The sequence below is a fragment of the Mastigoproctus giganteus genome, chromosome 11 (genome assembly GCF_048544385.1).
Source record: "Mastigoproctus giganteus isolate SK-2022 chromosome 11, ASM4854438v1, whole genome shotgun sequence".
Classification (NCBI taxonomy): domain Eukaryota; kingdom Metazoa; phylum Arthropoda; class Arachnida; order Uropygi; family Thelyphonidae; genus Mastigoproctus; species Mastigoproctus giganteus.
The window spans coordinates 156046019-156072857 of record NC_143585.1 but is presented as its reverse complement, the minus strand read 5'-3'; the positions used below and the strand labels follow the sequence as shown (position 1 = coordinate 156072857).

Genomic DNA, 26839 nt, shown 5'->3' with positions numbered 1-26839 from the left:
TGCTACTTTTCTGACCATCACTGAAGTCTATTTGGTCTGAAGCAGCTCTGCTTGCAAGTGATCATATGGGATGTGTTAGGGTAACTAAGAATAAGAATAGGTGCATGTATACTTGCATGTATACCAATGCTAGAAATATAGTAAATATATTTGATGAATTTGAAGTGTTGGTCAAGACATCAAAGGCGGATATTGTTGGGATATCAGAGATGTGGTGTCACACAGATATTAGGAATGCAGAATTGGGATGTGGGGGGTACAATGTGTACAGAAAGGAAGACAGGATAGGAAGGGAGAAGGTGTTATGCTGTTAATTAAGAAAAACATAAAATCAAAAGAAGTGCATCCAGTTGATATAGATCAGTGGTGGCCAACCTTTTACATACCATACGCCAATTTTTTCACATATGAGTTCAGATGTGCCATACAACTCAAGCACCTTTTCCACCTTCTTACGTTCATGGTTGGGGTTGGAAGATAGGGATAGGATCTGCTTCGCTTAGGGGAGGAAAAAGAATAACTCAAACACACAACTAAATTAAATAATGTACGCCAGTTCAAAAGACACATGTTTATTGGAGCACCAATCTACAATAGTGAGAGATGATCTCTTGGACGAGAGGGCAACCGCTGTCGTGGAACCCGCTGATGGTGCTACAGCTGCCGGAGAGTCTTGTTTGGTGAAGATAGCTCTGTATCACAGTTGTTGGATGTGATGAGAGACAGAGAGCGCTCTGAGTAAGATGGAGCACCGAGAGCGAGATCAGGTTGGAACTTGGAGTCGTCTGTTCTCTCTGCTCGCTAGAAGGAGTCCAGGCATATCCTTAATAACCTTTTTAATAAAAGTATGTTTATGAACATAATTAACATTTTTAAATGATTTAATTATTGTATGTAAAGCAATTTCTATTACAGCACATAAACATTACTTACCATTAATGAGACTTTTGAGCCTGTTTGGATTTCGCCAGTCTTTCAATGTTTGGTGTTAAATTTGTTACTGAGAGCAGCAGAAAATTCTTCAAATTTGAATCAGTCATCATTCACGACCTCATTTTTCTTTTGATCGTACGTTGAGAAACGTACCCACTGTGTGGTACTACACTTCAGGTGATAGAAAATGAAAGACCTGGGGGTAATTGTGCAGTCTGATATGAAGTTTTCTGAGCAATGCAGACAGGCTGCCAGGGCAGGTCATGGGGTTTTGTCAATGATATATAGGAATTTTGCTAGCAGGAAAAAGGTTTGTTTGTTATTTGGTTTTTAGGAGCATTAGCACCTAAGGCCATATTAATCAGGGATATGCAGTGGTCATTCCCTGACCTTTCCGCATCCTCCGTATTTGGTGGTGATGGGCTCGAACCCTGGTCTAATCAAGAAGCGTGTGCTACGCACTGCTGCTCCTTCCCACCTGGCTACGGAGGTGCCACAGGGAAAAGGAGGTGATTGTCCCTCTGTATAAGGTAAAGGTCAGGCCACACCTTGAGTACTGCATACAGGTCTGGAGTCCTCATTTTAGGAAGGATGTAGATTTGCTTGAGTGTGTACAGAGAAGGGCAAAAAAGATTGGTGAGGTTTAAGTTCTGCAAATTGCAGTGGCTGGAAACCAGGCACCAGTGTCGTGATCTGATTGAGGCGTATAAGGCCTTGAATGGGTTGAGCACGCTGAATTCTGATGGGATTCTTCACTTGTTCATATTACGAACCTAAGGGGGCATAAATTCAAATTAAGGAAAGACAGATGTAGAATAGATGTGTGGAAATTTGCCTTTAACCAGCGGGTGGTTAATTGCTGGAACAAACTTCCATCTGTCGTGGAAGTTGATAGGTTAAATATATTTAAGGAAGAACTGGACCAACAGTAAGGGGAATGGTTGTGTTAAATTTTTATTATTTTTTTTTTTTTTTGGCTGATGCTGCATAAGCTCATACACTTGCTTTCTTGCATCACATGCCACTACTACTACTACTACTCTACCAATCTTTACATCATCTGGAAATTTAGACATCGTACCCTCTTTAAGAAAAGTTTAAGATGTTTTTTAAGAAAATCAAAAACAATGGTGATCCCAGTACTGATCCTTGGGGAAACTGCACTTCTTACATTAACCTGATCTGAGGAATAACCATTTATCACAACCCTCTGTGTCCTACCCTGAACTCATCCTGCTATCCATCTAAGGATTTTCCCGGTGATTCCAACCTGTTCCAGTTTAAAGTAACCGCTCATCTGGGACTGAGTCAAATGCTTTGCTGAAATACAAATAAACAATTATTTCCTAAATCCAGTTCATGAGTGACCCTGTCAAAATCGCTAATCGGATTTGTCAAATCTGATTTTCCCTTTACAAAACTGTGTATTCTTCCAAAATTCATTTCTATCTAAATGATTCTGAATTCCACCCTTGATCGTTGACTCCGTGATTTTCTCTACCGTAATTAGACTAACTGGTCAGTAATTTCTCACTACACTCCTAGAATTTCGCCTTTGTGTACTGGCATTTTTGTGATACATTTGCACTTTTTCAATCCAATGGAATCTCTCCTGATTGTAGAGATGCTTTCATAATTAGCCTTAATTGTTTAATCACTCACTCACTTGCTCTCTCCTTTAAAATTATGCCACCAACCCCAGGAGTCTTACTTGCCTGCAGGCTTGAAAGTTTTTCATTAAATAATCATGTGAAATATCAATATCATTAATCACATATTTTTCAACTTCACCCCCATAATTTCTCATTGACATAAAGGGTTTTTCTTCTGTAAATATCATTGCAAAGTAACTGTTGAGTTCATCTGCACATCAACTGGGGTATCAATACTATCCCATGTCCTTTGTTTGTGAGAAGTATGACAAATCTCTTTCAGAAACTTGAACAGAGTAAACGTGGCTGTCTCATTATAGAAATAGTGGAAATAAATATACTATTCATATTTTATTCAGTGCAGAGCGAGAGAGAGAGAGAGAATCATATGGACTCTTTATTTGATCAAAGTGGTAGAACCATGGAAAACTCAGCACAAATAATATAAAAGTTAAATACATTATCTTGCAATATTATTTATAATTAAAACTATATGTATCACAAAGGAACTGTGATGTAATCAGATTACAGGAAAATGAAAATAAGTTATATGATAGTCTCAGAAAAAGGTCTATTGGAAAAATTACTGAAGCTGAGAGAAGTTAGGGTAGAGGGGAAAAATTTCCTCAAAAAAGGCTGCAGCTGAGTTAATCAACCTGTTGGGAATGTTAATGAGATCCTAATTAGATTCCCTTGGAATGGAGAGATGTCTCTCCATTCACAAAGGAAGTGCAAAACATGTGCTGAACAACAGATCAGCAAGTATCATCTTGCACAGTGGTGGGCAAGATCATTGAATCTGTGGTTATGATAACAATTGCACAATAGGAATGATGTTCATATTATTAAGTTTACTGTTTTAGTCCTGGGAGAGCTCAAATTATCCTCTTTTGATTACGTCCCACCACATGGAGGAAAGAGGCAAAGTCACTTACTGACTACAGCTTTGTTCAAGTTAGTTTGGTTAGTATGAAAAAAATTTTATTATTGGTTATTTGTTATTATAATTCAACTTTATAAAAATTTGAAATATTTTTGCCTAATTACGAAATATAAAACAATAAGGGAAGTAAAGACAATAGTAATACACTCAATTTGCTTCTCACATTGCTATAATAACTGAGTGACATGTAAGGCCTCCAGAATTAATTTCTTTGCAGTTTAGTAGAGATCATAAACTGTTCATATTATCAAAATTTGTTTTTCATGGACTAGTTTGACACATGACATTTTCTTAAATATTTTTAATCAGTAATTATAGACTATTACTAATACATGAATTTCTTCAATGACTTACCAATACTTGAATTTCTGCTACTTCGTGGTTTTGCAACAGTAACCAAAGGAAAAAAAACCTTTAACTGTGAGTACAAAAGTGTAACATCTTTTCCTCTGAATATCTGCAAAACAGAATTTTCAAAACAGGTAATAGACATTCTTACACAAGATAGCTGGAGAGTTATGCAGTACTATAACTGTTTTAATTAATTTATTGCACTATAATAAACTGAGATTTTGAATGGTAATGTTTGGATTTTTGCTACAGTAACCATAGAAATAAATACTTTTAAGATTTTAAATATATAAAATTGATTCCCATGAATAACAGAGAAGGCAAAAACTTTTTAAATTTTAATTAACACATTCATACAAGATTATTACTCAACAATATGCTAAACCCACTAGCACTACAACTTTTTTTTTTTTTTTTACTCCAGCACAACCACCAGGTCAGTGGAGTTTACAATAAATCAATCAATACAAATTTTAATCGTATTTAGTAGTCAGGGCTTCAACCCTAGTCCACTCAAAGAGCATGTGCCACTGCACTCGGCTACATCAGGCCTAATAAATAGATTTTCTGTTTATACTCTGGGACAACCACACAGTCAGAGGAGTTCATAAGGTAGAGATAATATAAGAAACAGCACCGTATTCAGCAGTCACGGGCTTGAACCCAGGTCACTCAAAGCACGTGTACTTATGCATCCACGTGCCTGACTCGGCTACAAGTATGATCAAATGTAGGATCCTTATGTTGTCAGCTTTAAACCTGTGCTGCTGACAATGAATCTCAGTGTGATGCTAATCTGGAGACCCACATCAAGGGGTTATGCTCCTAGTTAAAATGCACAGAATCCCAGGCTTTGCACCCTGTTGATGCAAGAGTTCAACACAAAGCTAAATTACTTTGGGGCAATAATCAAAGTGTGGCTATTAAATATTAAATAATGAGACTGTATGCACAGCCACTACACACCAAGTGCCACCTATGAAACAAAAGCATATCAGCTGACCTTGAATCTTCTCTAGTTGTCTGCCAAATCATATTCCAACATGCTAATTCTCTTTGCTGGGAGACAGGTTTTCATCACCTTGTGTTCTTGAAATTTGATGGGGAAAATGACAGACAAAAGAATCAAACAATGAATCAACCTCATTTTTAACAAAACTAAAGAAAACACCAACTGACAGTTATGAGTTATGTCAAGTTTATGGGGAAGATGCTATGTCAAGAGCTTGTGTGTTTTGAATAGCATAAAAGATTTTTAGGAAAAAGAGAGAATGTGGAAGATGATGAAATACCAGTTCATCCAGCACCCATAAAAATTATTGGAAATGTGGACTGGGTAAGGATACTGATAAAAATAATCACCACTAAGCATTACAGTGGTTGCACCACAACTTACTATGGACAAAGAAACGCTTAGACAAATATAAGTGAAATTTTAGGCATGAGAAGAGTGTGCGGGCAAGTGTGTGCCAAGATGGTGGCAAAAATTTTGAATGAAGATTAAAGAATGAGAAGACTACAAGTTTGTGAAGTTGTACTGAAAACACCTCAAGAAGATCCAAAAATACTTTCTAAGTACTGTAATTACTTGCAATAAAAATTTACTGTTCCAATATGATCCAGAAACTAAAAGATAGTCAATACAATGGAAGACAAAACAAAATAGGAGAGACCAAAAAAAAAAAAAAAAAAGAGCCAAAATCAAAAATGAAAACCATGCTTCTTGTTTTCTACAATATTAAAAGTTCTGGCAAGGCTGCATGAAAAAATTCAAAGAGACCTGAATCACGGAAGAATGGCTGAATGCTCCATCAAGACAATGCTCTAGTACACAACATATTCTCTGTTAACCAGTTTCTGGACAAAAAAACAAATCCTTGTAGGCATGAGAACAAGTACTCTACTCACCAAACATAGCCCCTTGTGACATTTTTCTCTTTCCTAAACTGAAAAGTAGTGGACTTAAGGAAACCTATTTTCAGTCTATTGAAGACTGTAAATGGGAAAAGGTAAAGGAACCACTAGGAAGCAGTAACCATATATTGATGTGGGATTTATATAACAACTGACAAAGATAAAGAGAAGGAATTTTGCTTTCTTAAATAAGACTACAATGTGTTAAGACAATTTTAAAAATGTTTTCAGCATGATCAACTGATGATGTTACTAACAACGAATTCCAAATGGGAAGCATTAAGGAAAGTAATCATAGAAGCTAGTAAGCTTTTTACACCAAAAAAAAGAGATTATTCCAAGTTTAGACCTAAATGGATGTCAAATGAACCAAGACTAGTGGCTGGGGAAGAAAAATGAACAAGTTGATTTAAAATGATCAGGGTACACAAAATCCAGCAGCAAGTACAAACTAGTCTGCAATCAAGTCAATTAGGGGACTCAACAGAGAAATATGGTTAACAATGCAGAGAAAAGTAACAAAGAATCCTCTGTTTATGTTAAAACTAAAGAAATGAACCAATTTGGCACATTAGATATGAACACTACAACCATTAACCTGTTCCAGTTGCTAAAAATAAATATTTAATAAATAAAAATATTTTGCATGTTTGTGTATTTTAGAGATGGAATAACAGAAATATACCAAGTTATAACCAGAAGCAAAATGTTGTTATGATAACTGAGAAGACATAAGAAAAAAAAGCCTATGTGCTCTGGATTCATATTCAATAAAGTATTGTGCCACAGAGCAAAATAGAAAATAAAATGACTGCACTGGCTGCTATGTTGAGGAAACTGGCAGGAGACTCGGTAGTGTCTCTGAACATGAGAAATCTATCCATTTAGCAGGCGTGGAGCACTCAGCCATTGCTGAGCACTTCTGGTCAACCCAGCATGACACTGATCCACGCTGGCACATCATGATTATTGATCAATCCCTCCATTATTGTCACCACGTCTGGTTGGAATCACTACACATCTCATACTGTAGCAGTTCCTTTAACTGGAACAGAGAATGTTGTGGCCATCTCATTACTGAGACAACCATCCTCTTGGCCGACAAACGTCGGCATTTACAAAGTTTCCAGGCATTACAGCTACAACTGCAAGGCATTCCATTCTAACAGCTAATTGTTACCTGCACTTGTTGTTGTTATTTGGTTTTTAGGAGCATTAGCAACTAAGGCCATATTGTTCCAGGGATATGCGGTGGTCTATCCCTGACCTTTCTGCATCCTCCGTATTTGGTGGTCACGGACTCGAATCCCGGTCTAATCAAGAAGCGTGTGCTACGCACTGCTGCTCCTGCCAACCTGGCTACGGAGGCACGTACCTGCACTTGTAGTATGCAGTTCACCATACATGACTGCCATGGTGCACACATGACATTCTGTATTTTTGCATTAACGGTCACAACTGATGAAGGATTCTCCCCCCCACATCTGAAAGCTACATATTACTTTCCTGTATATTTACTTGTGTTTTTGTTCATAGTAGGCATTAAACATATTTTTACCTGCAACCTGTTATTTTCTTTTTTTTCTGCTTTGCTCTGTGGCACAATACTTTATTGAATAACTGAGAAGAAAATCTAAAAGAAATTGTGAAAGTTTAAAGTAAATAAAGCACCTGGCTGATGGAATCTATCCGATAAAATCGAACGAAGCAGCAAAAGAGATATGCAAACTTTGGCCATAATTATGGAAGCATGCTGGGATTCGGGAAAGGTCTGTACAGATTAGAGATGTAGAAATGTCTCTCCTATTCACAGAGACAGATCAAAGGGCAAAGTGAGTAAACTCATACACTGGGAAAATAATGGAAACAGCAGTTCAGGAAGTATTGCAAGATTATCTTGAGAGGGATACAGTTATACCAAAATCCCAGCATGCAATGTTAAGGGGAGATCTTTTTTGACCAATACGATTAGCTACTATGACATGATAATGAAAGCACTGGATTCAGAAATTAATTGCGATGTGATATATTTGAATGAAGTGATGGCTGAATGGTAAAAGACAGTGTGGTTATAAATGGGCAGTACTGTTCTTAACGGAGTCCCTCAGGGCTCATTTCTGAGCCCTTTACTGTTTACAATATTACTGATGATATTAAATATAATATATCAAACTTACTGTTTTCAAATGGTACAAAGGTGAGCAGGTTGGTTAATTATAGGAAATGAGGCATAGTACTTCAACAAGACCTAGAAAAATTGGACAGCCAGACTAAGAAGTAGCAATTGAGGTTTAGCATTTTTATGCGCAAGATACTATAAGGGCAGCACTAATCTGAGAATAACATATTCAAGGTGGTGAAAAACAAATCCGACCAAGGGCTGTTTTGTACAACCTGACACAAAGATCTCTGAGCAGTGCAATCTGACAAGACAGCTTATGGCATTCTATAAATGATTCAGGAATTTTGTCAGCAAGGACAAGGATGCGATTATCCCATTGTATGACTGGTTAGGCAGCACCTTGAGTATGTATACAGGTCTGGAAGCCTCATTTCAAGGAGGATGAGAATCCGTTGGAATGAGTACAAACAAAGGGCAACAAAATCAGTCAAGAACACAAAAGGGTACTCTACCATATCAGATTTCAGTCTGATATGGTAAGAATATCATCTGAAAATTGCAGTACTGGGATGCTAGGCACCTGCAAGACCTCATTCAAGTGGTCCATATTTTAAACAGATTGAGTAAACTAAATGTTGATGGCATTCTTATTCTTTCTTTCTCAGACAACACACACATTGGGAACATATATATAAATCAAAAGAAGATGGCTGTAAGATAAATGTGCAAAAATTTACATATCGACTATTGTTTGTGATTGGCCATTGAAAAAAAAAAAAAAACTTTGATGGGTTGTTATGGAAGTGGATAGTTTGAATAAAATTAAGAAAGAATTACACAAAAAAGTCACACAAAGAAATTTCTCCCGGAAATGGGCAACTTGAGTTTTCACAACATTTTACCTGTATTTGAACTTCCTTTCAAATGTCTTCAAATTTTGGGCAAGTGGCTTTAAAATACTATACCTCTTTACAGAAATTCTAGTGACCTAGTAAATTAGTTCCTTCTAAATGTATGATTTGCTCAGGTGGCACTGCCAATGTAGCTGAGAAGGCACTATTAATCAATGTTTCAATTTCGGGCTGAAGAGCATTACATGGAATTAACAGTTAAACTGCAAATTCTTTTAAAATAAATATATTTAATAAACACATCTTCACAGCAAATGACACACACCAACTAACCAAATACAATTAAATTCTGAAATTATAGGCAGCCTATGCTTTGGATGTTCTGAAAATAACCGAAACATTCAAGGGATTTCTTTTTTTCTTCTAGAAAACGGAAGTTGGAGGGATTTTTGTGTTTTTATGAAGACACAAACATGGTAGGTATTAGAGCCTATAGTACTTAGTACCATGGAGGTTGAAGGTTGAGAAGTTGAGAGTTGGAAGTTGTATAGTACAAGGATGCTGACTGGTTGTAGCACATGTTTGAGTGCAGTTTGAAATGTGTTTAAAAGATAGAGTGGGAATTATAGAAGCCAGTTCGGAAGAACAATGCCCATGGAAGTATCTATAGAAAAGCCTGTAGCAAAAACAGAACATCTATGAGACAGAGAATGGAGAGACCTTGTAAGAGATGGGTCATAAATTGACCTAATTTGAAGTGCTGACCAAACCACCCAAGGTGGATATTGTTGGGATATCAGAGATGTGGTGTCACTCAGATATAAGGGATGCAGAATTGAAATTTGGATAGTACAATGTATACAGAAAGGATAGACAGGATGGGAAGGGAGGAGGGATTATGCTATTAGTTAAGAAACACATAAAAGCTAAGGAAGTGCAACCAGTTGACATAGATGGGCAGTGCAATGTTGAGTCAGTTTGGTGTGACGGAAGCACTGGGAAAACAAAAATGAGGGTAGGAGTTTGTTATAGGCCTAATGACTCTGATGAGTACAACGAACAATTATACAGAGAAATAGAGAGGAACAGTAAATCAGTCTTATAATGGGGGATTTTAACTTCCCAGATATAGACGAACTTGTGAGTTGGTCAGTCACACACTACCAAGGGTTTTGTGGATTTATTGGATGATTATTTTCTACAGCAGCATGTTAGAAAGGTAACAACAGGGAGTAACACTCTTGATCTGATTATCAGCAGTGATTATTCATGCATTAAGAATTTACAGATAAAGGAACCACTAGGAGGTAGTGACCACAGTGTACTGATGTGGGATTTACTTAAAGACGTAACTACCATCAGGGGTAAGGGGAAGTTTTTTTTTTTTAATAAAGGTGATTACGGTGGTTTCAGAGATTTTTTAAGTTCTATACAGTGGGACCAACTGATGATTACTAACAGCAAATTCTAAATGGGAAGCATTCAAGGAAATAATTATGAAAACTAATAGGCTTTTTGTTTCAACTAAGAAATACTGCCCTAAGTTAAGGCACAAATGGAACTAATGAGACTCATGGCAGAGAAGAAAAATGTATGGGATGCACAAATTGTCAGGAAACATAGAAGCCTATGGTAGGTGCAAGGTAGTCTCTAATCAAGTCAAAAAGGAGGTTAGGCAAGGAAAGGCAGATTATGTAAAATCTTTGGCAAAGGATTCAAAGAAAAACAGCAAAGATTTCTTTATTTATATAAACTCTAAAAGAAAGGGAATGAATCAGATGGTCCACTTGACATCAATGGTTTAACTATAGATGATCCTTCTCAGATAGCTGCCGAACTAAATGAGTATTTTGCATCTACATTCACACATGAGGAGTTATTCAAGGAGTAGAATGCCAGATGTTTATCAAACTAACAAGGAGTTAAATGATTTTGTAGTAACTGAGAGCAAAGTGGAGCAGAAATTTTTTTAGTTAAATATAAGAAAAGCACCTTGGGTAGATGGAATCTATCCAGTTATGTTAAAGGAGGTGGCAAAAGAAGTAAGCAAACCCTTAGCCATAATTATGAGAGCATCCTTGCACTCAGGGAAGTTCCCACAGACTGGAAATTAGCATAGGCATATGATGCAAGAAAGCAAGCTTATGCGGCATCAGCCAAAAAAAAAAAAAAAAAAACTTCCACTTCAACCCGTCGTTCGTTCGAAATACCTGTATAGCTGAGTCTTAAATTTATTTAGGCTATCAACTTCCACGGCAAGAGATGGAAGTCTGTTCCACCGACCAACTAACCACAGGCTAAAGGCAAATTTCCACACATCTATCCCATCTGTCTTTCCTCAATTTGAATTTATACCCTCTCAGATGATTATTCTGAGCAAGAGGCAGAATCCCTTCAGCATTGAGCATGCTCAAACCATTCAAGGCTTTATACACCTCTATAAGATCACCTCGCCGGTGCCTAGTGTCCATACACTGTAATTTGCAAAACTTAAGCCTTTCTTCGTAAGAGCAACCCTTTGTTCCATTCACTAATCTTGTTGCACTTCTCTGTACTCGTTCCAGCAGCTCTACATCCTTTTGAAATGAAGCCTCCAGACCTGTATGCAGTACTCAAGGTGTGGCCTGACCATTGCCTTATACAAGGAAATAATCACATCCTTATTCCTGCTAGAAAAATTCCTGTATATCATTGATAAGACACCATGAGCCTTTCTTGCAGCCTGTCAGCACTGCTCAGAGAACTTCATATCTGCCTGCACAATTACCCCCAGATCCGTTTCATTCTCTACCACTGTCAGTGTTATTATTATTATAATTATTCATATGGTGCAAGAAAGCCTGAGGATTATGCTGCACCAGCCGAAACAAAATTTGAGTTACCGAGAGAGAGAGAGAGAGAGAGAGAGAGAGAGAGAGAGAGAGCAAAAAAAAGTCAGAAGTAGAAAGTAAAAAGGAATCACCAAGAAAGAGAAGAATGATGATATCCAGCTGAGGACCCTGGGTGTGCCAAGCCCATACTCACCAGATGTCAGCCCCTTTGTTAGTACCACAGAGTTGATACTTTGCTGTTTCCCCATATGTAGTACTTTACATTTGTCAAGGTTAAACTTCATTTGACACCTCTCAGCCCATCTGCTCAACCTTTCCAGATCCTGTTGCTGCAGCAGCATAGCGTCAGTAGTGTCCTTAACAACCCTGCCAACCTTTTGTATCATCTGCAAACTTCGACATTAAGCTTGATATACCATCATCAATATTATTTATAAATACAGAAAACAATAACGGACCCAACACTGAACACCGAGGGACTCCACTAATAACATTAGTCCACAATGGGCAGCGTCCATTGATTACCACTCTGTCTTCTCCCCCTCAACTACCCCTTCATCCATAGCAGCAATTTGCCTCCAATGCCACACTGCTCCAATTTGTGCAGCAGTCTTCCATGTGCAACAGTACCAAAAACCTTTCTCAGATCAAAGTATATAATATCAAAGTTATACCCTGCATCCAGTTCTTTTGTGACTGCATCATAGTATCCAATCAAGCTGGTCAGGCAAAACTTTACCTTAAAAAAAACCATGCTGTGTCCGAGCTATAACTGAAGTCTTGTCTAGATGACTGTGCAGTGCTTCTTTAACCAGTGCCTCCATTAATTTTCCTGGAACAGAAGTTAAACATAGAGGTCTATAATTACTTGTCAGCCTTTGATCCTCCATTTGTGAATTGCGGTCACATTTGCACATATGCAGTCTATGAGTACCTCCCCCGAGTCCAAGGAAGCTCTCATAATTCTGGCTAAGGGTTTGCTTATTTCCTCTGCTGCCTCCTTTAATATAACCGTATAGATCACATCCACCCGAGGTGCCTTTCTTGTGTTTATCTTAAACAATTTCTCCTCCACTTTACTCTCAGTTATTACAAGATTATCTAGCTTACTGCCAGAGGTGAATACACCTCTGGCATTCCCCTCGCTGAATAACTCCTCATTTGTGAATGTCGATGCAAAATATTCATTTAGTTTGTTAGCTACATGAGCAGGATCATCAACAGTTGAACCATCAATATCAAGTGGACCAATCTGATTCATCCTCTTCCTTCTAGAGTTTACATAAGTAAAGAACTCTTTGCTGTTTTTCTTTGCAACCCTTGCCAAAGATTTCTTGTAATCGCCTTCGCCTGCCTAACCTCATTTGTAACTTGGTTACAGATCAACTTATATCTCTCATAGGCTTCTGTGTCACGTGTTAATTTATATGTATCCCATGCATTTTTCTTCTCTGCCATATGTCTCATTAGTTCATCTGACATCCATTTAGGCATAAACCTTGAACAATATTTCTTAGTTGGTATGTAAAGCCTAGTAGCTTCCAAGATAAGTTCTTTGAACGCTTCCCATTTTGGATTTGCTGTTGGTAACATCATCAGTTGGTCTCGCTGTATGAAATTTAAATACTGTCTCAGACCATCATAGTCGCCTTTACGAAAGCAATAACCCTTCCCTTTACCCCTGATGGTAGTTACCTCTTTGAGGAAATCTCACTTCAGCACACTGTGTTCACTGCCAACTAGTGGTTCCTCTATCTGCAGATTCTTAATGCACGAAGAATCACTAATCATAATCAAATTAAGAGTATTACTCCCTCTATTTGCCTCCCGAACATGCTGATGTAGAAAACAATCATCCAATAAATCCACAAAAATCATTTCGAGAGTGTCTTAGTGACCAACCCACAAATTCCAGTTAATATCTGGGAAATTAAAATTTCCCCATTATAAGGCACACTGATTTACTGGCCCACTCTATTTCCCTGTACAGTTTCTTATTATACTCATCAGATTCATTAGGCCTATAGCACACTCCTACACTCAATTTTGATCTCCCAATGCTTATGTCAGACCAAACTGACTCAACACTGCACTGTCAGTGATGTTGACTGGCTTCACTTCCTTGGATTTTATGTGTTTCTTAACTAATAGCATAATCCGTCCTCCCTTCCTATCCTGACTATTATTTCTGTTGACGTTGTACTCCCCAAATTGCAGTATTGCATTCCTTATATCTGTGTGACATCACGTTTCTGATATCCCAACAATATCTGCCTTTGATGCTTTGAGCAATACCTCAAATTCATAATATTTATTTACCAAACTCCTAGTGTTGGCGTACATTAAAGTATACATGAACCTGTTCTTTTTCTTAGCTACCCTAACACAATCCATGTGTTTACTTGTACCGCAATGACTCCCAGCAGTCACTGAAATATCCTGCATCTTGTTTTCCAGTCTACTGCTCATTCCAATATAAGCAATGCAAGAATCACTTTCACCTCTGCAAGTGGCTACTGTTAATCTACTAGTCCTTGATCCCCCAAGCTAGCAGTTTTTCGACCCACCTAACAGTGCCTCGATAGCATCAGCAAATATTCTTGCATCCTTTCTATTTAAGTGTATCCCATCCCTGTAGAAGCAGTCCCTTCTGTTAACAAGTACAGAACAGCTGAAAAAAATTCTACCCCTTGAGCCTTGCACAATCATTCCATGGCCGAATGTATCGACAAAGCTCTCATCATATACTCCCTCCTATTGCGTCTGGGCAGAATTGCAGACACTTTCAAATTCAACCCTAATTCATGGCTTTTTTTCAACTGTGACCTGTACTTGTTAAGTAATTCTGCTGGTCTCCTACTCTTAATATCATTAGTGCCAAAGTGTACAACTATATCACCTTTCGTGCCCTTAAAAGATGATATCCACTCTACAACATCATCAACCTTTGCCCCTAGAAGACATACCTTGGTCCTGTTCCGCCAATCCTTTTTACAAAGCATGTTCCCTGTTTCCCTGACAATAGAGTCAACAACAACTACTAGTTCCTGTGGGACTAGCGCATTCTGCCTTGGGAGTTGCCACTGTGTTGCGTGATGACCAGGTGCAAGCTCTGGCATTGATGTGGGCAGCTGAGAGCTTGATGGACCCCTCACTTTAGATTCTTCAAGAGCATCCACCCTGTTCTTCAAGCTCTCATATAGGCCCATAACAACACTGAGTTGTCGCCTGATTTCGTTACACTCCTTGCATCGCGCACGCGCGCGCGCACACACACACACACAAAAAAAGACATCCTCCATGGCAATATCATGTCCCATATCCAATTGCTCCAAAAACATCATGCAAACGTGCAAATGCATCTCCAATTCACAAAGGGGGATCAAAGGGTGATACGAGTAATTACAGATCTATTAGCATTAGTAGAGACATTTGATGCAAGAAAGCAAGCTTATGCAGCATCAGCCAAAAAAAAAAAAAAACCACTTCCACTTCTTCACCCCTCTGTTCGTTCAAAATACCTGTCCAGCTGAGCCTTAAACTTATTTAGGCTATCAACTTCCACGGCAAGGGATGGAAGTCTGTTCCACCAACCAACCAACCACCCGTTGGCTAAAGGCAAATTTCTGTACGTCTATCCTACATCTGTCTTTCCTCAATTTGAATTTATGCCCTCTCAGGTGATTATTCTGAGCGAGAGGAAGAATCCCATCAGCACTGAGCATGCTCAAACCATTCAAAGCTTTATACACCTCTATCAGATCACCTCGCTGGTGCCTAGTCTCCAGACACTGTAATTTGCAAAACTTATGCCTTTCTTCGTAAGAGCACCCCTTTGTTCCATTCACTAATCTTGTTGCCCTTCTCTGTACTCGTTCCAGCAGCTCTACATCCTTCTTGAACTTCATATCTGCCTGCACAACCACTCCCCAGGTCCCTTTCATTCTCTTCCACTGTCAGTGTAGTACCACAGAGTTGATACGTTGCTCTGGGGTTGCTGTTTCCCATGTGTAGTACTTTACATTTGTCAATGTTAAACTTCATTTGCCACCTCTCAGCCCATCTGCTCAACCTTTCCAGATCCTGTTGCAGCAGCATAGTGTCAGTAGTGTCCTTGACAACCCTGCCAACCTTTGTATCGTCTGCAAACTTCGACATTAAGCCTGATATACCATCATCAATATCATTTATAAATACAGAAAACAACAATGGACCCAACACTGAACCCTGAGGGACTCCACTAATAACATTAGTCCACGATGAGCAGTGTCCATTGATTACCACTCTCTGTCTTCTCCCCCTCAACCATCCCTTTATCCATAGCAGCAATTTGCCTCCAATGTCACACTGCTCCAATTTGCGCAGCAGTCTTCCACATGCAACAGTATCAAAAGCCTTTCTAAGATCCAAGTATATAATATCAAAGTTATTCCCTGCATCCAGTTCCTTTGTGACTGCATCATAGTATCCAATCAAATCGGTCAGGCAAGACTTCCCCTTAACAAAACCATTCTGTGTCCGAGCTATAACTGTTTGTTTGACTTCTGCTCCAGGGAAAATAATGGAGTCACTGGTTAAAGAAGCATTGCAGAATATGATGTAGACACGAAAGCAGTAATAATTCAGATACAGCATTGGATTGTCAAGGGGAAATCTTGTCTGTCCAATTTGATTGGATACTATGACGTGGTCACAAAGGAATTGGATGCAAAAAATAATTTTGATATCATTTTGGGAAAGCTTTTGATACTGTTGCACATGGAAGACTACTGTACAAATCAGAGAAGTATGGCATTAAGGGCAAGTTACTACAATGGATAAAAGGACAGTTGAGTGGGAGAGTACAGGGTGGTAATCAGTGGATACTGCCCTACACGGACTAACGTTACTAGTGGTGTCTTTCAGGGTTCGGTGTTGGGTACATTGTTGTTTTGTATATTTAAGGTATATAAAGCTTAATGTCAAAGTTTGCAGATGATACAAAGGTTGGCAGGGTTGTTAATAACAGTATGCTGCTGCTGCTGAAACATGATCTGGAAAAATTGGACAGATGGGCTGAGAAGTGGCAGCTGAAGTTTAACCTTGACAAATGCAAAGCACTGCATATGGTCAGCAGTAACCCCAGAGAAATGTACTAACTGGGTGGTGTTACACTCAGGGTAGTGGAGAATGAAAGAGACCTCGGGTAACTGTGCACCCAGATAGGACCAGACCTGCTCTTGCACTCTGTCTGCACTGCTCAGAAAACTTCATATCTTACTGCACAATTGGCCCCAGGTCTTTTTCATTGATTAATACCGACTGTAATACCACACAGTTAGTACATTTCTCTGGGGTTACTGCTACCCATATGCAGTACTTTGCATTTGTCAATGTTTAACTTCAGTTGTCACTTCTCAGCTCATCTGCAGCATTTTTCCAGCTACTGTTGCAGTAGCAAACTGTCATTAACAACCCCGCCAACCCTTGATTCACCTGCCAACTTTGGACATTAAGCCTCATGTAATGTCACCAATATCATTAATAAATATGCAAAATAACAATGGGCTCAATACCAAACCCTGGTGGGGGGAACTCTACTAACAGCATTGATCCATGAAGGGCAGTGTCCATTGATCAACACTCTGTTTTTTCCCACTTATCCTTTTATCCATTGTAGCAACTTGCCCTTAATGCCATACTGCTACAATTTGTACAGTAGTCTTCCATGTGCAACAATATCAAAATCTTTCCAGAAATCCAAGTACAGTGGATTCCGGTTATTTGGACCACCGGTAATCAAGGCAGCCATTTATTTGGGGCAAATCTTAATAAACAGAACCCAAATGAGAAAATAGCCAGGGTTTACTTCGCTTAATTGGGACAACATGCAGTTTAATCAGGGCAGGAGACAGCAGCACCGGACATTACCCTACGATTGTCTCCGACCATACCACGTAGTTCAGTCGTATTTCTGGAGGTCACAACCATAAAACAATAAAAACAATTAGCAGTCACCTGTTTATTGGGCATTTCTGTTAGTGCAACCTATCATAAACAGATAATAAACTCAAATCTTATTGAATTTGGGATAATACCGACAGCTCGAATTCTATGGGTTATTATGTGAAATGGGTTTACACTTCCATGGAATCTTCAATCATATAAAAAAATTAATTTTCAGAATCTTATCTTCATTCCTATTTTTAAAGCTTCGTAACTTGTTACTCCGTTCTCACTTGCGCTGCGTATCATGTTACTTGCAATTTGTGTGCTGTGTTCTTTGTTACTGATTGCTTATCTTTTTACTGTTTTAAATTTTAACCCCACCCACAAATGTCAGTGACAGAAATGTAAATTAGTTAATGTACATATTACAGTAGGTATTAATTATTCCGATTATCAGTATTTTCTTCCAATTTTTATGTATCACTGAATTTTTTAATTAGTAAGGTAATAAAGGGTAAATTTGTGCTTATAAATATCTTTACTTTTATAGCCTGTGGATAATATTCCTCCAGTTTTTTCTAATTAGAATCACTGTTTAATAGAATTAAATGTATTTTTAACTTTTTTTTTACATTAAACTTCGAATAATTGGGGCAGGTGCTTAATTGGGCCAAAATGCACTAGTTCTGATGTGTCCCAAATAATCAGAAAATATATAAGTATGATATCAAAATTCTTTTTTGCATTCTGTTCTGATGTGGTCACAAAGGAACTTCTGTGACCACATCATAGTATCCAATCAAATTTGTCAGACAAGACTTCCCCCTTAACAAATCCATCGTTCGTTATTTGGTTTTTAGGAGCATTAGCAACTAAGGCCATATTGCTCCGGGATATGCGGTGGTCATTCCTTGACCTTTCCGCATACTCCGTATTTGGTGGTGACGGGCTCGAACCCCGGTCTAATCAAGAAGCATGTGCTACGCACTGCTGCTCCTTCCCACCTGGCTACGGAGGCGCCCTAACAAATCCATGCTGTGTTTGAATTATTACTTCAGTCTTGTCTAGATGAGTGCTACTCAAAGAGTGATCCACAGACCAGTGCCGGTCCACTAAATGTTTGTTATTGGTCTGCGACGATTCTTCCATTACCAGTCCGTGATGATTGAATTTTACGAAAGTACCAGTCCACAGCGGATTGGAACTAAAAGGACTAGTCCTTCACCACAGATAGTTTGAAAACCACTGGTCTAGATGATCCTGCAATGCTTCTTTAACCAGTGATTCCATTATTGTTCCTGGAACAGAAGTAAACTCTAGCAGCTCCCTGTTAAGAGTTTAATAAACTTCTGACCTCCACTTCCCTACAGAATTACTCATGTGTGAATGTCGCAAAATACTCATTGTTTGTCAGCTACCTGAGCAGGATCATCAATAGTCGAACCATTGATATCAAAGTGGACCTATCTGATTCATCCCCTTCCTTCTAGAGTTTATATAAGTAAAGAAATCCTTGTTGTTTTTCTTTGCATCCTTTACCAAAGATTTCTAGTTGTCTGCCTTCACTTGCCTACCCTCCATTGTGACTTCATTACAGACTAGCTAAATCTACTTTGGGCTTCTGTGTCGCCTGATACTTTATATACATCCCATGCATTTTTATTCTCTGCCACAAGTCTCCAAAACTCCAATACACAAGTCTATTGCAGTATTCGTTCTGCAACAGACTTATGTATTGTAGGTGTCCCATCATTTATAAGAAGGTTGTTATTGTTCAATTAGTTTCCCCCTTTGATAGACGTTGTTACTCCACAGTGTGTGTGTGTGTGTGTGTGTGTTGACCATTTAAGTCTCCCAGAATAAGGAAAGGTGTAGGGAGTTGAGCTATGAGGTTGTTTAGATCATTTTCTTGGTGAAATGTATAAGGAGCCGATTGTAATGTGGATATCAGCAGCTGTATAGACTGCTATTGCCTCGAGGGGAGAGATAAGTAAGATATGTTTGGTAGGAACATGTGGGTTTCTTAAAACGGTTACACCACCATGTATAGCATTTTTATGGGTTCTGTCTTTTCAATATATATTATACTGGGACAGTTTTTTTTGTGTCTTGAGGATTCAAATATGCCTCTTGAATGCAGGGACATATTGGTGTATATTTAGAAGGTCATATAGGTAGTTAATATTATAGTGAAAGCCACAATAATTCCACTGAATTATCGTGTTCGTTATTTATCCCTTGTTAGATTTTCCGAGTATTTATGTTTCTAAGGTAGTCCCTATGCACCGTAAAAGTTAAGTTAATAATGTACTTCAAAATAAATACAAATTTACAAAAGTGTAGTGTGTGAAATATAATACAAATATATGTGAAGTGCAGAAGGGGTGAAAGGTAATTAAATAAACGTGGTTGAAAATTAAAATTCAAATTTATAATAAGCAGTGAAAATTGATCGAAAAAATGTAGACAAGCAAATTGTAAAATTCTAGGGGAAGGGGAAGAAAAGATGTTCAAAAGAAGGCAAAAACAGCGATAGGATTGAGGATAGATAGAGCGTTCATATCACTCTAGTTTTACGAATGGGAAAAAAATAGAAAAAGACAGTATAAAGATAAAACACGTAAAAAAAGTCATTAAAAGTACTGAGCTTACTGGGTGTGTAAGGCCCAACCTTAAAGAAAGGGTTCTGGTATAAGCAAGAGTTAGTAAAAATGGGTGTTAATACCATAAGCTTGTAGAGAAGAAGGGAAATCAAAACTAAAAATAAAAGTGGGAGTTACCTGGAGTCATTAAGCTGAACAGAGAAGTGACATACACAGCCAAGATGCAAAAGGGGGAAACAATGATAAGTCACTGAGTTATATAAATTGAGAGAAACAGATAGTGATGACCTCTATCGTTGGAAAAAAAAAAAAAAAAAGTGGGAAAGATGGCCTAAAAACATGAAATGGTGGACCAAAGGCCACAGGCATATCAATACGTGAAGGAACATGTGAAACAGAAAGGAGAACAAGAATAATTCCGATCTACAGGAGATAAAATTCTGATAAAATTTAGATGATCAGAGAACAGGGCATGTAGAACACTATTCCAAACTTCCAAGATGATAAACTGCTGTAGAAAGAGAAATTCTCAGTTTGGCTACATCTGGGGTTGATTAAAGGTTTAGTGAATCCACTGAAGAGTGTGAAAATCCAGCAGGCAAAAAAACTTTGAAGATAACAGAATATTCATATCCATTGATAAAATTTATTCCACCAAATAAAATCTCAGTTAAATGATGCAAGGCTCCCAAACAGACAGTAGATCTGAGACCGATGTCAGAGAAGCAAAGTGCCAAACCTAGCAGTTGTTCAGGGAAGATACTACACTTAATAAGGCCAGGAACAGAAAGCCAAATGTACAGGATTCCAAAAAGTAGAAAGGACGAATTCAAACTAAACGTGTGAAAAACTTAGAGAGTAAAGCAACAGTAATCTCATTCTGAGAAAGAACCTTAAACGGAAGTCATAATCAGTGATTACTAACTAAGCAGTGGAAATCCCACCAAATAATATACAACTGTACAATACCTTTAACACAGACAGGTGCCAAGCAATATGAAATTGAATATATATTTTTTTATTTATTTAGTTTCTTTTACAATTAAAAATAAATTCAATTTCAATTTGCTTGGCACTTGTCCGTGTTAAAGGTATTGGAAGCAAACTCACATCACACAGATTCTATGCTGCCAGAAGTGACTTCTGACTCGGCAAAAGCTCTTTTTGGGCTCAAGCTGTTTTTGATAAGAAGAATGGCACCACCACCCCTTCTAACTATGGACACAATTAAGACTAAGTATTCTTCTACAGTTATTACCCAGACACACACCCCTTGAAGTTATTTAAGCTTCTTTCCCTATCTTTCTCATCCTGCTCACTTGAAATGTTGCTACCCTCAGAACACCTTGTCATCATCAGCTGTTGTGGTAACAAACAAGAATTCTTTAGGTGAGTGCAAGGATTACTTTGACCCATATCATCAGATAAATGCAGATCTATATTATCCTTACTCCCCTCCCCAACTAGCAGATTCCCTGAATCCTTAAGGTATCCTCAAAAATACCAGCAAAAATTCTTGAAAAACCTTTGTTCAAATGACTCTCTACAAAGAGATTCTTTTGTAGAATCTCTACAAAACAGATTCTACCTACAAGTGCAGGCCACATTGATAAAAATTTTTGCCCCCTAGAATCCTGCAGATTCCCTCAAGTCTCGAGTTAATCCGCAAGATTTTCAGTGTATGATCCTACCTATCATGTCGGGGGCAGAATTAAAGACACACAAATTTTGACATAACTCACAGCATTTTTTCAAAATCTGAAATCAAAACTCGACAATCTGTTGTTAAACATAATCAAATGTTGCTAACAGCAAAAACACCCTGGTTCTGGTCCACCTTAGGTTCTGGTCCACCTTAAGTATAACCCTAATTATAGCATTAATTTGTCACATTAGTTTTGTGTTATATTAGAGTTTCCTCTTACTCAAATAGTCTTGGAGACACATAACCATTTATAGTGACTATGTCTCTATTGTTTGTTTGTTATTTGGTTTTTAGGAGCATTAGCAGCTAAGGCCATATTGCTCCGGGGGGAATATGCAGTAGTCATTCCCTGACCTTTCCACATCCTCCATATTTGGTAGGCACGGACTGGAACCCCGGTCTAATCAAGAAGCATGTGCTACGCACTGCTCCTCCTGCCCTCCAAGACTATTTTAGTAAAGTGAAGTGTGAGAAGTTACAAACACTCAAAGGAATACATAATAGTCTTATGTAGTGTAAGTTCAAACAAAGAAAACCCTTGGGCAATAGAAAAAAAAAACAAAATCCCACGATGCTGCATGGGCATGATTAAATTGAGTATTGAATGCTGCAATAGTGCGAATGCTTAGTTGTATAACATCAACATTCAGCAAATGCTTCTTCCTCAAGATCCACTATATAAGTGAAATAAAACAAATGATACATTAATTTTTTGAAGCTATGGATTCCCTCCCTCACACAAGGAATCAAATCATAATGCATATCAATAAATTAAACCATAAAACGAAAAAATTTGTAAAAAAAACCACTGAGCTTAATATAACTGAAAAAATAAAGTTTAAACAAATCCATAGATAAGCAAAATTTCAAAAAATGGAATAGAACATGATTAGAGGAGACCTACCTAAAACTACATGAATGTAACTGACATCCATCTCTAAATAAAACAGAAACCTATGAAACTAGAAAATGTTTTAATCCAACAAAGCATCCTAGTTAAATGGCAGAACTACCAATAGATAAAAGATTACTTTTTTTTTCTTCCTTTTTTTTTTTTTAATGAAAACCCCAAACAAGAGAGGTATTAGAACTATAGTACATAGTATTGTGCTTGGGTTGGAGGTTGGGAAGACGATGTTGTTGTTATTTGGCTTTTAGGAGCATTAGCAACTAAGGCCATATTGCTCCAGGATATGCGGTGGTCATTTCCTGATCTTTCCACATCCTCCGTATTTGGTCACGGGCTCGAACCCCAGCCTAATCAAGAAGTGTGTTCTACGCACTGTTGCTCCTGCCCACTTGGCTACGGAGGCGCCATTGAGAAGACGATTTGTTTGTTTGTTATTTGGTGTTTAGGAGCATTAGCAATGAAGGCCATATTGCTCCAGGATATGCGGTGGTCATTCCCTGACCTTTCCGCATCCTCCGTATTTGGTGGTGACGGGCTCGAACACCGGTCTAATCAAGAAGCGTGTGCTACGCACTGCTGCTCCTTCCCACCTGGCTACGGAGGCGCCTTGAGAAGACGAGAGAAGATATTTGTTGACATTAGAACTTAAACTTCTGTAAAAAAAAAAAAAAGAAAGTGGGAATTATAGAAGTCAATTCAGAAGAACAGTGCCCATGGAAGTACCTGTAGAAAAGGCATGCAGCAGAAACAGTATGCTTATGAGACAGCAAGTGGAGAGAATGTTAGAGATGAGTCATTAATTAACCCAACTGTCCTCTTCTGAATGGATTCTATGATCAGTCACAAAGAACTGGATGCAGCGAATAACTTTGATATTATATACTTGGATCTTAGAAAGGCTTTTGATACTGTTGCACATGGAAGACTGCTGCACAAATTGGAGCAGTGTGGCATTGGAGGCAAACTGCTGCTATGGATAAAGGGGTGGTTGAGGGGGAGAAGACAGAGAGTGGTAATCAATGGACACTGCTCATCGTGGACTAATGTTATTAGTGGAGTCCCTCAGGGTTCAGTGTTGGGTCCATTATTGTTTTCTGTATTTATAAATCATATTGATGATGGTATATCAAGCTTAATGTCCACGTTTGCAGACGATACAAAGGTTGGCAAGATTGTCAAGGACACTACTGACACTATGCTGCTGCAACAGGATCTGGAAAGGTTGAGCAGATGGGCTGAGAGGTGGCAAATGAAGTTTAACCTTGACAAATGTAAAGTACTATATAGGGGAAACAGCAACCCCAGAGCAAAGTATCAACTCTGTGGTACTAACACTGACAGTGGTAGAGAATGAAAAGCATCTGGGGATAATTGTGCAGGCAGATATGAAGTTCTCTGAGCAGTGCAGACGGGCTGCAAAAGTAGCTCATGGTGTCTTATCAATGATATACAGGAATTTTTCTAGCAGGAATAAGGATGTGATTATTCCCTTGTATAAGGCAATAGTCAGGCCACACCTTGAGTACTGTATACAGGTCTGGAAGCCTCATTTCAAGAAGGATGTAGAGCTGCTGGGACTAGTACAGAAAAGGGCAACAAGATTAGTGAATGGAACACTGATAGAGGTGTATAAAGTCTTGAATGATTTGAGCATGCTCAATACTGATGGGATTCTTCCTCTTGCTCAGAATAATCATCTGAGAGGGCATAAATTCAAATCGAGGAAAGCCAGATGTAGGATAGACGTGCGGAAATTTGCCTTTAGCCGGCGGGTAGTTGGTTGGTGGAACAGACTTCCATCCCTTGTCGTGGAAGTTGATAGCCTAAATAAATTTAAGGCTCAGCTGGACAGGTATTTCAAACGAACAGGAGGGGTGAAGTGGAAGTGGGGGTGTTTTTTTTTTTTTTTTTTTTTTTTTTTTGGCTGATGCTGCATAAGCTTGCTTTCTTCCATCATATGCCTCTACTAATGTCACAGTAGGGCGGATTTGAGATTTTTACAGAGTAAACAGCTGTTTGGAAGAAAAGTAATGTCGACAGTGAAAGAGTAAACCAAGTTTTTTAGATGCAGAGGAAGCAATATTTGTAATGTGCTTGTGCCAAGAGAGAGAGATTAGAAGTCAGGGTAATCTCCCAAAAGAGATATATCAACTTACCTAGAAATCAAAGTGTCACCAAAGATAAGCATAGGAACAGAAGAATCCTTTTTGCTAGATATAAGACAAGACTGAGTTTTAGACGGATCGAAATCAACTAAGTTGTCTCTGCCCCACTCGAGAATTACCTGGAGATCGACATTTAAGGAATTGGGAGCAGATATTTGAGAAGTTGAAGCTGATTGAGAAGGACAAGGTTTCTTAAAATGGAAAGTGGAATGCAATGCGCTATCATCAGCAAAATTATGGATAGGATTTACAATCAATGGAAGAAAGTCATTAATATACAAGAGGAAAAGAGTGGGGGAAAGAACTGAACCTCAAGGATACCAGCATTAGTGGAGAAGTTAGAAGACAGAGAGCCATCTACCATCACCCTCAGTGAGCGATCAGAGAGAAAACTGGATAACCAATTACAAAAACAATTGGCAAACCATAAGATGGAAGCTTGTTTAGAAGACCTTTATGCCAATTACGATCAAAAGCCTTTGAGATGTCTAGAGCAACTACTTGTGTTTCACCAAACTTTTCCATTGAATTAGTCCATAAATGGCTAACATAAGCCAGAATATCACCAGTAGATTGACACTGAATCCACACTGGTGATCATTGATCAGACGGAAGATTTCTAGGTAGTTTAAGAGTTGATGGTTAATTGATTTCTCCATTACTTTAGAAAGCGTAAAAGTAATTGCAATGGGATGATAATTGGATGGGAGGGATTTGTCAATTTTTTTTTTTTAGGAACTGACTGGATATGAGCAAATTTTCAAGCAGAAGGAAAAACACCTTTGAAATAAGAAAGTGAAAAAAGGCGACAAAGAATAGGAGGAAGCTCGGGAGCACAGGTTTTGAGAACAAGTGGAAAAATACCATCAGAACCTGGAGCTTTCTTAGCATCAAGGTTCGTCAAAATCCTGCTGATGTCCTTTTGATGGAACACCACAGGAGGCATTGAATGGAGCGTGTTGGGAATGGTGGAAGGTGTTTTACCAAGATCATTAATACATGAGTTGGAAGAAAAATAGGATTCTAGCAAATCAGCTTTATCCTTGGCTGAAGTGACAACAGAACAATCTGGTTTTGACAGAGGTGGGAGCAGAGATAGGCAAAAGTTGCGGCCAATAGTCTCTTGCGAAAGATTCCGAGCATTCTGGTCTCTTTGGCAAGAGACCAGAATGCTCGGCTACCATTAGGGCAAGAAGCAGGTTTTCGACTCTTAGCCTGTTCAAAATCTAGTTTGGACTGATTAATAACTGCTTTACAATTGTTGCAAACTTTGATGTAGGCAGAAAATGAAACTGAAGAATTGGAAACAAGCCAATTATGATAAGCAACATTCTTCTCTTGAACAGCCTTAGCACATTTGGAAAACCAAGATCTAGAAAAAGGACAAGATTTTAAAGTGTTGTGTGGGATAAAGGATTCCAATCCTATAAGAATAATTTCACTGACACAATCTGAGCAAACAGGTCAATGTGACTAGAAAACAGAAGCCAGCTGGAGTTGTGAACATTAAAATCACCAAGGAAAATTACCTCACTGTTAGGAAAGTTGGACTGGAGAAAGTCAAAGAGTTTCGTGTGATTAGTGGAGTTAGGAGAACGGTAGAGACAACAGATGAATTTGACAGAATGAGGTAGAGGGATTTTAAGCCAGAGAACATCGAAAGAGGAGATTCCAAATTACTAAGCCTTTGTCAGGACAGAGGCTTAGTAATTTGGCTTAGTAACAGACACATGCACAAGTACCGGCTTTGAGGTGAAAGGAATCATACAGCAAATAATTTGGGCAACTGAGATGAGCAGTAGTTGAATCAACCGATAACTGAGATTCTGTCAGAAAAAGTACATGGGGTTTGGCAGACTGCAAATGGAAATGGGCATCATTGAGATTGGAATTGAGACCACGTCTATTTGTGAAATGAACTAAGAAGTGTT

General features: G+C 38.4%; 1 protein-coding gene across 4 annotated transcripts in view; it reads right to left on the bottom strand.

Moving 5' to 3' along the window:
- Positions 1-26839, bottom strand: part of Trm7-32 (tRNA methyltransferase 7-32) — a 204503-nt gene that overhangs the window by 57378 nt on the left and 120286 nt on the right. For all 4 annotated transcript variants that reach the window (XM_090385277.1, XM_090385281.1, XM_090385278.1 and 1 more), the window contains exon 7: positions 3883-3985. In XM_090385277.1, the coding sequence (XP_090241403.1) occupies positions 3883-3985 (103 nt within the window). The remainder of the gene's footprint in view (positions 1-3882; positions 3986-26839) is intronic.